Source organism: Hyperoodon ampullatus, assembly GCF_949752795.1.
Source record: "Hyperoodon ampullatus genome assembly, chromosome: 16".
NCBI classification, from domain to species: Eukaryota; Metazoa; Chordata; class Mammalia; order Artiodactyla; family Ziphiidae; genus Hyperoodon; species Hyperoodon ampullatus.
Genome location: NC_136929.1, coordinates 68,754,640 through 68,766,758, shown reverse-complemented (window position 1 = coordinate 68,766,758; position 12,119 = coordinate 68,754,640). Strand labels below are relative to the sequence as shown.

The following is a 12,119-nucleotide window of genomic DNA, read 5'->3' as shown; positions in this document are numbered from 1 at the left end:
ACTGCATTGTATGCAACAAAAGTAAAACAACATGCATTTAAGACACTTGGAGATCTATGCTCCCAGCACTGTAGCCATAGCTGTGCCAAATAATTATATCAACGTTATGGCTGAACTGATGCTAATTTCACAGACGTGAGTTACCATTACACAGCTGTGATTTTATGCAAATGATGATGCCTCAAACAGCTTCAGTCACTTTTCCACCACCACCACCACAGTGCTTCTCTACAGGGTTAAGAGCAATTTTCCACTTGTCATTGTTGCTTTGATTTAGATTTAAGAACTAGAACTCAAATGCTTACCCTAAAGCCTCTCTTCTTTCTTTCCAAAAAGAATAAAACAGCCTATGAGACAATGGTTGAAATATGTAAAAGCTTTTTTTTTTCTCTTACTTTCTTTTTTTTGGGGGGGGGGGTGGTACGTGGGCCTCTCACTGCTGTGGCCTCTCCCGTTGCGGAGCACAGGCTCCAGACACGCAGGCTCAGCGGCCATGGCCCACAAGCCCAGCCGCTCCACGGCACGTGGGATCTTCCCGGACCGGGGCACGAACCTGTGTCCCGTGCATCGCCAGCCGGACTCTCAACCACTGCACCACCAGGGAAGCCCTCTCTTACTTTCATTCTAACAATTGCTCCTCTTTTATGGCTATTGTTTATGAAGTCTTTTCTTGGGACTAAAATAAAGATATAATTTATTTCCAAGACCATGGGGACAATTCCTCTTGGCTAGGAAAGGTGTGATCAATCATTGCTTTTCAAGAGTTCTGCAATGAATGCAACTCATTGTCGGCCAAAGAAAGGAAGCCATCTTTGCAATGTCATTGTGACAACCCAGACTTTCTCATGCAGCAGTAGATTAGTTTAACTTATTCTGTCACACCTTCCAGATATTCATATATTTGTACTTTTAGGATATTATTCTAATGGTAAACATTAAATTTCAATGGAAAACACGTTCAAAGATCCTTCAAGAAACCTGGACATGTTTCTACTTTATCCAGATGGAGAGAGGATAAGAAGCATATAAGACTTTCCAATTAAAGTCATTGATAGTAAATGTATCAATTTTCATGAGGTCGAACAACAATTATCTCTAGAGTTCACTTAATTTCATGCATAGGAAGGAGAAAGAAGTATTCAACAAACACAGTATGTCATGATGAAATACAGATTAAAATATGCCCTACTACACAAAATAACAGAACCATTAGGTTCTGAAATTTTTATTTTAGATAAAAATGTTACTAAGGAAATATTCTGCCTGAGAACATAAGATAGCTTGACACAGCAGATTTGCAAATACAATACTGTGTAGTCATGGTGCATTCTATACTGTCCTTTAGCACTTTCTGGAAGCCTGCTCTATTTCTGGTTAAATAGATGAGTTAAGGGATTTGAGCAGCATAATAAAATTTGTGTGCTTTGCCAGGATAAAACCACAGTCCTGAATTAATATCCTGCACTACAGTCCCAACATGCTTTGACAAGGATGCTATTTCATGGCTCAATAAATACTTATTGACTAACTACAAACATGACAAAAATGTTTGCCCTTCAACTCGACTGCCTTAGGACTAAACACTCGAGGATTCTGAAAAAAAGCCCAGGAACATTGCAACAGTTCTCAAACCACGTTTGTTTTCATTTGGCAATATCCCTAAACTTGCAAAAGGGTAGAATAGAAATATACTGGTGGATAAACCCCCAGAAAACTACAAGGTCTCTAAGCACATTTTTCTTTATAAGTTGTTTTGTTCAACGTAAGATTGAAAAAGCGCGCACACACACACACACAAAGAATATATATTAATTTCATAGACATGCTCCACGTCTAAATGATCAGGTTGGTGACTGATCCAAAGCTGTATTAAGTGGTCTTAAGGGATTTCAGCCAACTGGCAGGGCTCCTGTATCCTATTCAGAGCACCCACCCACAAATAATGAACATGGTCCTCTCTTTGCTCCAACTTTAGGAGAAAATGTGTTACTTCCAAGGTTTGGGCAGCATATTGCAGATGGGTTAGGCCATGTTTAAGTTATCTTCCTTACAAACACAAAAACTTAAGATGCGGTTACCTATTTTTCTCTGAGAAATTTCCCTTCCATCAACTTTATTATGGACAGACCATAATTGGTAAAGGTCAACAAATGGATGTAATATTGGAAAATTCAATATAGTACAGAAACTTTCTTACAAGCTAAACTTTGATTAGCCTACTCCCAGATACCACAACACTGGAGAAGTCACCTTTCCAAGATAAAGTTCTTACCCCATTACATGTGTGGTCAACAAGTCACGGTAACCATAGATGTATTCCTGCTAAGATTATTTTTATCTAATTAACTATATTTTAATTTTTATGGGGCAACCCTAAGAAGTCTTTCCTTTAAATGTTATTTTTACTTTGCAATATCATTTTTAAATTTAAAATGTATATTTTACTAGTGTGATATATTTTTATGATTATTTTTTATTCATCAAAAGTTCTGGGACCAAGTAGATCGGTCACAAAAGATTATTTGATATATCACTACTATTATTCAGCTATAAGAATGCTGAGTTTAGGAACAGTGCTGCTATTTTTCGTATTCCCCAGAAATTTAGCACATGTATATGTATATACAGTTCATGTCCCAATATTGTGTTCTAAATAAAGGATGCCCTAGGACTTGGTCCTTGGCCCCTCCTCTTATATTCTCTTCTAAGTAACCCATCCAGTCCTAAGGCTTTACTCTATAGTAGTCATATGCCAATAACTCTCAGATTTCTATCTTTGGCTTTGACTTTTCTCCCAAAACTTTACTCGTACAACCAGCTCTTTGACTTTTACATTGGATGTCTAATAGGCATCTTTGGCTTAATTTGGCCAAAGGAGAACTCGCTCTTCATCTGGCTTATGCAAAAAAAAGGTCCTTTTGCACTGCAAGATGCAAATATTCCACCTGTCCCCAACTCAGCCCATGGCTCTACAAACCTAGGAGCCCTTGATCCCTCTCCCTCACCTCCAACAAAAAGTGTCAGCATTGTTGTCTCTACTTCCAAGACATATTCCAAATCTGTCCCATTCTCTCCATTTTCATCATTATCAGCCTAGTCCGTGTCACTGTTTCTCTCTTACCTGGACCACTCCAGTAGTAACTTATTCAGGTCCTGTCCTTCCTCTGTTTAAAATCCTTTGCTACTTATCACATGTAGAACCAAATCCAAACTTCTTGCCCTGGCAACAAGGCCCAACCTAATCTTATAACCTGACTCTACCCACACCTCTGACATGATCTCTTACCATCTACTTGTACCACCTTTTTTCATTATGCTCCAGGCACACCGTTTTTTGTTTGTTTGTTTGTTTTTCCTTCTCTTTTCTGTCCCTGTAAAATATCAAGCTCATTCCAACCTCACTTAAGTAAAACTTTTCTTAGGGACTTAGACTATGATCTCGTACTAGACACAGACTGCTGCAAGTTATCATATGGTAGTTAACATAAGTCAGTGATTCTGAACCCAGACTGTACACTGGAACCAGTATTAAAAAAAATACTGATCCCCAGGCCCCAGGTGAACCAAATCAGAGTCTCTGGGCGGCAGTAAGGACATTCATATTTCCAAAAGGCTCCAGGTGACCCTGTGGGTAGCTAAGGCTGAGAGGAACCCTGGTACATATGATGTGTTCTCTTTCTCTGATTTTCACTGTATATTTACCTGACTTAGATTTTCTTTTTTGTTATTGTTAATATAAATCACATCTCAACGTATTCCCTTTTCAAGAGATGTTTAAAAAGAAAAAACTGACAGAGTAGGATGGCCTGTTCTTTAAAGTGATAATAAAAAGGAAGAACATTGATATAAAACAAATGAAAAGGATCAGCTGGTATCATCCTGTACTTTTTGCTATCATGGAACACATTTAGATTTTAATAAGGAACTTTTTTATGGCCCATGTTCTATTCTTGATCCCGCTCTGCATTTAAGTCCCAATCTCATGTTTACATCACATCACAGGATGCTACTGTTGACTTTGAGGATGAATAAACCTGTTTTAACATGACAAGAAGTCACTGAAATTTGGTGGAATTAGCATTTCTAACAAAACTCAAACTTTTCAGTGTTTTAGGTTAGTTTGTTTTTGGCAGCAATATAACTTCCTGTGTCTAAGAGAAATGATTTAAAATAAGACTATGAAAGAGATCAAAAGATTTGGCCATCAACTAGTTCACAAGCTACCTAAATATTGTTATGTGAGTATAAAGGAATCATACATATGGATTACATTTCCATTAAAACAGAGGACGGTTTTCAAATGAAGGAGCGGGCTTCCCTGGTGGCTCTGTGGTTGAGAGTCCGCCTGCCGATGCAGGGGACGTGGGTTCGTGCCCCGGTCCGGGAGGACCCCACATGCTACGGAGTGGCTGGGCCCGTGGGCCATGGCCGCTGAGCCTGCACGTCCGGAGCCTGTGCTCCGCAACGGGAGAGGCCACAACAGTGAGAGGCCCGCGTCCCGCAAAAAAAAAAAAAAAGGAAGGAGCAGAAAGCTTTAGAAAACTCATTTGGATTTTTTCAGGCCTTAACTTTTTTTTTTTAAAATAAATTTATTTATTTATTTATTTTTGGCTGCATTGGGTCTTTGTTGCTACACGCGGGCTTCCTCTAGTTGTGGCAAGCGGGGGCTACTCTTCGTTGAGGTGCGCGGGCTTCTCATTGCAGTGGCTTCTCTTGTTGCGGAGTATGGGCTCTAGGTGCGTGGGCTTCAGTAGTTGTGGCACATGGGCTCAGTAGTTGTGGCTCATGGGCTCTAGAGCACAGGCTTAGTAGTTGTGGCACACAGGCTTAGTTGCTCCACGGCATGTGGGTTCTTCCTGGACCAGCACTCGAACCCGTGTCCCCTGCATTGGGGGGTGGATTCTTAACCACTGAGCCACCAGGGAAGCCCCAGACCTAAACTTTTGAGAAGTAGTTCAAGCTGCTTACAGGGCTTCCCTGGTGGTGCAGTGGTTGAGAGTCCGCCTGCCGATTCAGGGGACATGGGTTCGTGCCCCCGTTCGGGAAGATCCCACGTGCCGCGGGGTGGCTGGGCCCGTGAGCCATGGCCGCTGAGCCTGCGCGCCCGGAGCCTGTGCTCCGCAACGGGAGGGGCCACGGCAGTGAGAGGCCCGCGTACCGCAAAAAAAAAAAAAAAAAAAAAAAGCTGCTTACAAAGACTAAAAGCTAAAGGGTATGCTTCTGCCTAGAGAATTTAATGATGCTATAAAAGTTAAGAATTGTCACCAGTGGTGGCTGATTAGGGAACTGAAGAGGCCAAAAGAACCTGTCATTCACCCACCTTGAAGAAACCTGCGTTTACGCTTTATGACAACAACTCTTTCTTGCAGCCCTTGGCTTCTTGCAGCGATGGTAATAGGCAGAGCACACCACATGAGAGCCCCAATAAGGTAGATGTATGGCTGTTTGTTTGTTTTAACTCTCTGTAAGCCCATACACTACCCAGCCCAATAGGATGACTGGGAGACAAGCTATTTTTGGTGCATAGGGTTATCCTTGTCACTGCAGGAGGAAAGAGCAATTTTTCCGATTAATTTTGTTGTTCTTTTTAAAACTAATTGCAAACGACAGAGAGACTTAGAGAAAGGATTTGAGGTCAATGTGTCTCCATAAGAGCCATGGAGAAGGCAGCATGGTATAACACAAAATGGGCACAGATGACCTTCGACTTCTGACAACCTGAATTAGAATACTTCTTTGAACACTAACTAACTTTGTCATCTTGGGAATAAACAACAATTACCACCATTATTTCAATGATCAATATTGAGATGACAGGTGAGAAAAACTCTTGCTGACTCTTATGAGGATTAGAGTCTTAGGTAATTAAGAAGTAAGTACATGTTGGCAAAAACGCCACAATCCGATGAAAGTCTGGCAGCTACTACAGAATTGGAAAGCCCAAGAAGAGCTCCCAGTATCAGTCTTTCTTTAACCAATAACTCCCTTTTATAATTTTGTAATGAAATGAACATATCTGAACATCATTCACACCTCATCCTTCTATCGGTTTCATTATTTGTGCCGTTGTGATGCGTGTGAAGAAATAGTTTTCCAGTTATGTATAATCCCCTCCTTCCCAAATACAGTCCCACAGCACAGAAATCCACAAGCTTCACTACGTTTAAAACAGCTCTACTTCTTCTTGTCTTTTTGTCCCATTGACAAGACAGGCTTTCACGAAGAGAAGTAACAGTGAGTTAGAATAAGGATTTCCTGCCTCAGGATGTTAAAAAGCAAAAGGACGCATCAAATACCTTCAGAATGCTCTAGACAACAAACACAAGTTTGTTATAAAGCACTTTGAATACTGTTCTACTGACTAAGTGTAATAAGAAGAAAATTTTAGGGAAATTAAAGAAGTCCCAGCACAAAACTTTTACCTGATAGAAAAAAGCTGAAAAAAAAAAAAGCCAATAGCCTCACATCATCTCTTGGGGGGCAGGCAGAGTCTCTCTGGGGTACATTCATACAGTTGGTTATGATGATATTGTGAACTAAACCATATAAATAAAACTTTTACAAATGAAGAACACTTTCACCTAGAATTGATGCCAACATTAATAATTTAAGTATTTCAGTGTCTCATGGCCAAAGTTCCATATTTTAGCTACCTTTGCAAGAAAACCCAAGAAAATCAATTTGCATCTAAAAGCTCCTTCATGGAGTTGGCTTGGTTTTGTGGCAAGCATCCCAGCTTGCTTAGAGAAGCAGAGGTTGAAGTCTGCTTTACAGAGGATTGTTTGGTCCCAGTTGAATAACCTGCTGGCATCCACTGTTAGCAGAGTGGTAAGCAGATTATGGGTAAGCAGATACTAATATTCTGATTAAACATTTTAAAACCTCATACCACTATTTTAAAAAATAATTACACTACTCTGGGAGAACTCTTATACTTACCATTCTGAAGCCACTTTTAGCCTGAATTTCTATATATCCATGATCTTAAAAATCTCTACCTATCACTTATTTCTCAGAATCAAAACTTTTTCTCTCCACCGCCCTAACTAAACTACAAAGTCTAAAATTCATGTGAATAAATGACTTCCCTGGAAAATCTTAACGGTTTTAAGTCTTTACATTATACTCTTGTCCTTCCCAGATGTCCTTTTGAAAAAGACAGGGTTGCAGTCATCTTTGGCCTCAGCTTCTATAAAAACCCAGCACAGCTTTGGCAGCCCTCTTGGAAAGACTTCTTGTTTCCTGAGGATCCACTGATTTAACAAACTTAACAAACTTAATAACAGAAGCTATGAAAGAGACATTTGCAGTAAGCATTCTGAAGTTATGAAGCAACACATGTTTACTAGAGCACAAAAACTTCTATAACACCATCCATCATGTAGATTATACAATTTAGCACGATAACAAGGAAAGTTATTAGTTGTTACCAATTAGGTCTGCAATGCACATACAGGTCTTTAAAAATCAACAGTCAAAACTACTGGGTTACCACAACTTATTTCTGCGTCCAGACTGCAAAGCCTGTTTATTTCTTGGGTGCTTACTAAATAGGGCCACTGTATTGGAGAGAAAATACGGGATAAACATTTTATGCTGACAATATTGAGTGCTGGAATCATCTATAATCCCTACTTCTAATTTGACCAGTTAGGCTGATAAAGACCTAGCTCAAGGAGACACAGACTCTGGGCATCTACTCCAGAATGCTGTCAGACCAATGAAGAGATGTGGCTGCATGGGTGTAAGGACAGAAGATCTTGCAAAGGACTTCTACATTTCTTCAATCAGAAAACCGGGGAGGAGCCCAGAGAAGGTTCCATCTTCCATCTCACCCTTGGCATCCCTGCCCTCTGTCCAGGCTTCATACCTTCTTCTTCTCTAGACCTCTCTTCCACCCCTGTGGTCACTGGCCAACTCGGAGATACTGCTGGAGAGACAGGAGGCAAGAAGATCCAGAGACTAGACTCACGGTCAGCTCAGGGGCCCTTCCATCCACACGTCCCCCATTTCCAGAAACATCTTCCAGCAGCTAACACTTGGGGAAAGCATTCCGAAATCCTACACTGCCTGGGAACTGTGCTGTGGAGGAAGGCCACCTTCCCTTATTGTGGCAGGTATGATGTGGTGACTCACCAGACCTAATGCTCCCAGCATGGGCTCTGCGAAGGCTCAGACCACTTCCTGCATCCGTGGCCCTACTAGGAGGTAGGTCCAAGGAGCATGCACAGAAGAAAGACCACAGCCAGGAGGCTGGGGGAGGTGCTAAGGAGGGGACGGGCCTTCTAACCTAAGCAAGGATTCTTAAGAACCTTTTGGCTCAGAATAATCACCTCTTTTCTTCCTCTGAATCATGAGCAATGGATTCCAAAAGGGAGGCCGCTCTTTTGCAGCCCCAAAATGAGGAGAGCGGATCCACAGCTGGACAGGGGTTGTGGGCAGCTATCTACCAGAACCAACCACTGTCCATCTGTCTTTGCCCAAATCCTCCCCTCTACCCCATAAACATCTGTCTCCCAGAGCTTTGGATACGCTCCCTAGCCTTGTCTTGACTCTCCCGCCCACACAGGCAGTGGACGTGTCCCTCGTGGAAAAGGCGAAGTTGGGAGAGGGACCGATCTCCTGGAGCCCACTTGGGCTGGGCACTCATTCACTCACTGGGCTGGGGTGGGTGGATGGTGGCAGAGCCGGGGCCAGCCCAGGCAAAGCGGCCACTCGGAAGACTCCCCAGGTAATCCCCGCGCCTGCTCCCGGTCCCGCGCGCCGCGCCCCGCCGGGCTGTCCGCGCGCGCGGGGCGGAGCCCACACGCACCAGGTCCCCGCGCGCGGAAAGCGGGGAGCGCTGGCGCTCCGTCCAGGCCCAGCAAGGGGGTGAGAGCAGCCTCCTCCGCCCATCCCCGGGCTCTGAAAACCTGTGCCGGGAGCCCACAGCGGCGGCGGGGCGGTGGGCCGGGCGGGGCGACGCGGCCCGCGCCTCCTCCCGCTCCCGCGGTCCCGAGTCTCGGGGGCACCGACCTGCCAGCCGTCTCTCCCGGACGTTTCTCCACAGCCGATCCCAGGCTCTGGCGGTAGAGTCCCGCAACTGCTCACTGATTGACCGCCTGAGCTGCGTTTGGAAAGGTTTCCGCTTGCCGGTCATTTTAGATCCGTCCTCATAACGACCAGCGGGCTTGCCACCGCCAGTCCCGCGTGGCCCGCAACTCAGACTCCTGGCGACTCGAGATGCCAGACGCCGGACTCCCGCTGGGGTCCCGGGGCCAGCCAGGGGCGCGACAGGGGTCCTCCGCCGTCCAGCGCGGGGGCCGGGACGCGTTGCCACTGCGCGCGCCGCGCAAGGGTAACTTCGGCGCTCCGTCGACTCCTCTACCCCTTTCCCCCTTTCCCTCCCCTCCCTCCCCTCGGCTCAGCGCTCCTCCGCTCCCCTCCTCTCCCGTCCTTCCCTCCGCTCTCCCTCCCGGACGGTCTAGCGCCCCACTCCTTCCCCCAGGGAGTTTTCTCTCCCTCCCGCCCTCGCCTAAATCTGACAGCTTGGTCCCGACGGGCCCCCGATTACGGAGTTTCCACCCCTTTTTTCATTTTCACTCAGAGGCCAGGGGCTGTACCATATTCCTCCCATTTCTTGATACTTTACATTTTTTCACTCAGAAAGCGCCACCATCACAACCATTACAAAAATGTCAAACTGTGCCATAGCTAGTGCCGAAATAACTCATCGTAGTTTTCCTGAATTCAAATCACTTGAATTCGACTCCTCAGTTTGGCTGACATTCTTTTGGAGTTAGATACTGGTGCACTTGCATTATATCAATCTTTCCTGGTTTCATCAATGAGATGATTATCTGGCTGCAATCTACAATCAAATTAAAATGATTTATTCATTGCATAGCCATTGACTATGAGGAAAATAACTTGTAAATTTAAGGTCAAACCTTGAGGAACCTACATAAAATAGATTTACATATTCTGGTAAAGCATTAAAATCTGTATGCAGTTAGAAAAGCAGGTATTATGGGGAAGTGAAATGTGAAAAGAATTTTAAGGTATTTTAGCCAATAACATAATAATAGGCTTATAATTAGAAATTAACCCTAATTCCTGCAGGGAAGAGGGGGGAAATATACTGGGTTTTTTTAACCTCTTTATTGGAGTTTAATTGCTTTACAATGATGTGTATATACTGGTTCTTTAAGAAATACCCGAGGAGATGGTGTCCTAGTCATTACCCTGGGCTCCAAAGCCTCACTCAAAAGATAAAGACAATACTAGCTCAGGCCTCAGGGTGTCCTGCTGTTCTCAAGGTTTTGCTTCTAAAGAGCTTGGAGGACCTTCAGAGAAAGTAATGAGGACAACATTTGATGTAACGCAAGGATATGGGATGTGATTAATGTCATACATCTCAAGTTTGGCTAAAGAAATTGAACTATTTCAAAAGAGAATTTCTGGGGCTTCCCCGGTGGCGCAGTGGTTGGGAGTCCGCCTGCCGATGCAGGGGACACGGGTTCATGCCCCGGTCTGGGAAGATCGCCACAACTACTGAGCCTGCGCATCCGGAGCCCGTGCTCTGCAACGGGAGAGGCCACAGCAGTGTACCGCAAAAAAAAAAAAAAAAAAAAAAAAAGAATTTCTGGATTATTTAAACAGTAAAATTGCTTGAATATCACTTCTTTTTAATTGCCTTTGTATCAGGCTGCTAAAATAAGAACCAGAGTTTAGTTAGCTGTTTTCTTTGTCTTTTCTTTTTTTAAAAAAAAATTTCAGGTGCTCCGTGTGAAGTTTGAAAATTAAAGTAAATTATCCAATCCTCTCTCTATTATATAAATTGCTATTGACTTAAGGAGTGGAAATTAACAGCTACCTGAAGTATTCCCTCTGCAATTCTATACTTTTAGTAAATATTCCCTCCACTAGTTTATATTGTTGGTAGAAAATGGGGGGGGGGGAGAAATGATGGTAAAAACCATCTTTATTGTCTTATTCTCTTATTTTAAATATTCAAAAATGTTCACTAGTGAAACACTTCAGAAGAAGCTAGAAACTAATGGTTGAGGGTTTTTTTTGTGCCATCCTGGTAAACCTTTGAAATTGTCAGTTATGAAGCAATAAGTCATGGATCAGAAATGGACTTGAAACTATGGCAGCCAGTTACAGACTAATCCAGATTGCTTTCTGGACCCATGCCAAATACCCTTTTGATTACATCCTGTTTTGTATGCATGTAGTGGTAAGGAAATGCTCTGCCAGAAGCAAGATTTGTGTTATCTTAAAGTGACTGCCGTACAGTATAACGACAAAACGTTTCACAATTACATTCCCAGGGAAGCTGTGTATTTAACTTTAAAAAGAGGATCTCTAATTGAATCAAACGGAGGCAGTAGTTGTAACATTATATGCACGGGAAGAGAACAGTACAAGGAACATTCCAGCTATTTCACTGATCATTTAGCTCTAAAGATCCTGGGTCCCTACTGCTTTCTATTTTAATACATATTTTATATTCAGAGGTCATGGATTAGGGGTTTTCTTTAAATGACTAATGTGAAGATAAATTCTGGCTTTGCAAATTTGTTTAGCTCTGGCTGTTGAAGGGTCCTTGGATTCAGGACTGTCCACGAGAAGCCAGATGAAAGACTGGAGTGATCTCCCCAGAACAGGTGCCATACAGCACAGCCCAGCTCCCTGCCTGCCTGGCTGCTGGCCCTGCTGAAGGAAATCTTACAGCTGTGCAGATGCAGCAGCCACAGATGCAAGGGTTCTAAACTCAGCAGGGCTACTTGGAGACTTTTATACAGGCCCTTAGCATCCACTCCCATTTTCCAGGAGCCCTATTTCAAAGCTGAACCTTAAGGATGACACTCCCCTTGGGGTCTTCACCTTGAGCAGATGACAATACCGCCGACTTCACAGAAGTCAGGCAACTCCTTACCCCTATAACCTTCTTACTTACTCCCTTCCCTCCCAACACAGGAAAGAGGTAGCTCTCTTCCTACCCAAGATCTAGCCCTTGACCTGTGCACTCTGTTTACCATCCTTTCTTGTCCCTACAAGGGCTTGGCTATATCAGTTATTTCCTCGATCTCCTACAGCCTCAACCCCTCCCTCTCCATGGGCTCAACCTTCTA

General features: G+C 43.6%; 1 protein-coding gene across 2 annotated transcripts in view; it reads right to left on the bottom strand.

Moving 5' to 3' along the window:
- Positions 1-12,119, bottom strand: part of STARD13 (StAR related lipid transfer domain containing 13) — a gene marked incomplete at both ends in the record, with an annotated part of 396,567 nt that overhangs the window by 239,369 nt on the left and 145,079 nt on the right. Inside the window, one exon of one of the 2 annotated variants that reach the window (XM_079721596.1) lies at positions 9,016-9,139. The exons of the other annotated variant lie outside the window; for it this stretch is intronic. Within the exon in view, the coding sequence (XP_079577722.1) occupies positions 9,016-9,139 (124 nt within the window). Of the gene's footprint in view, positions 1-9,015; positions 9,140-12,119 lie in introns of those variants that run through there. 2 annotated transcript variants of the gene reach the window in all.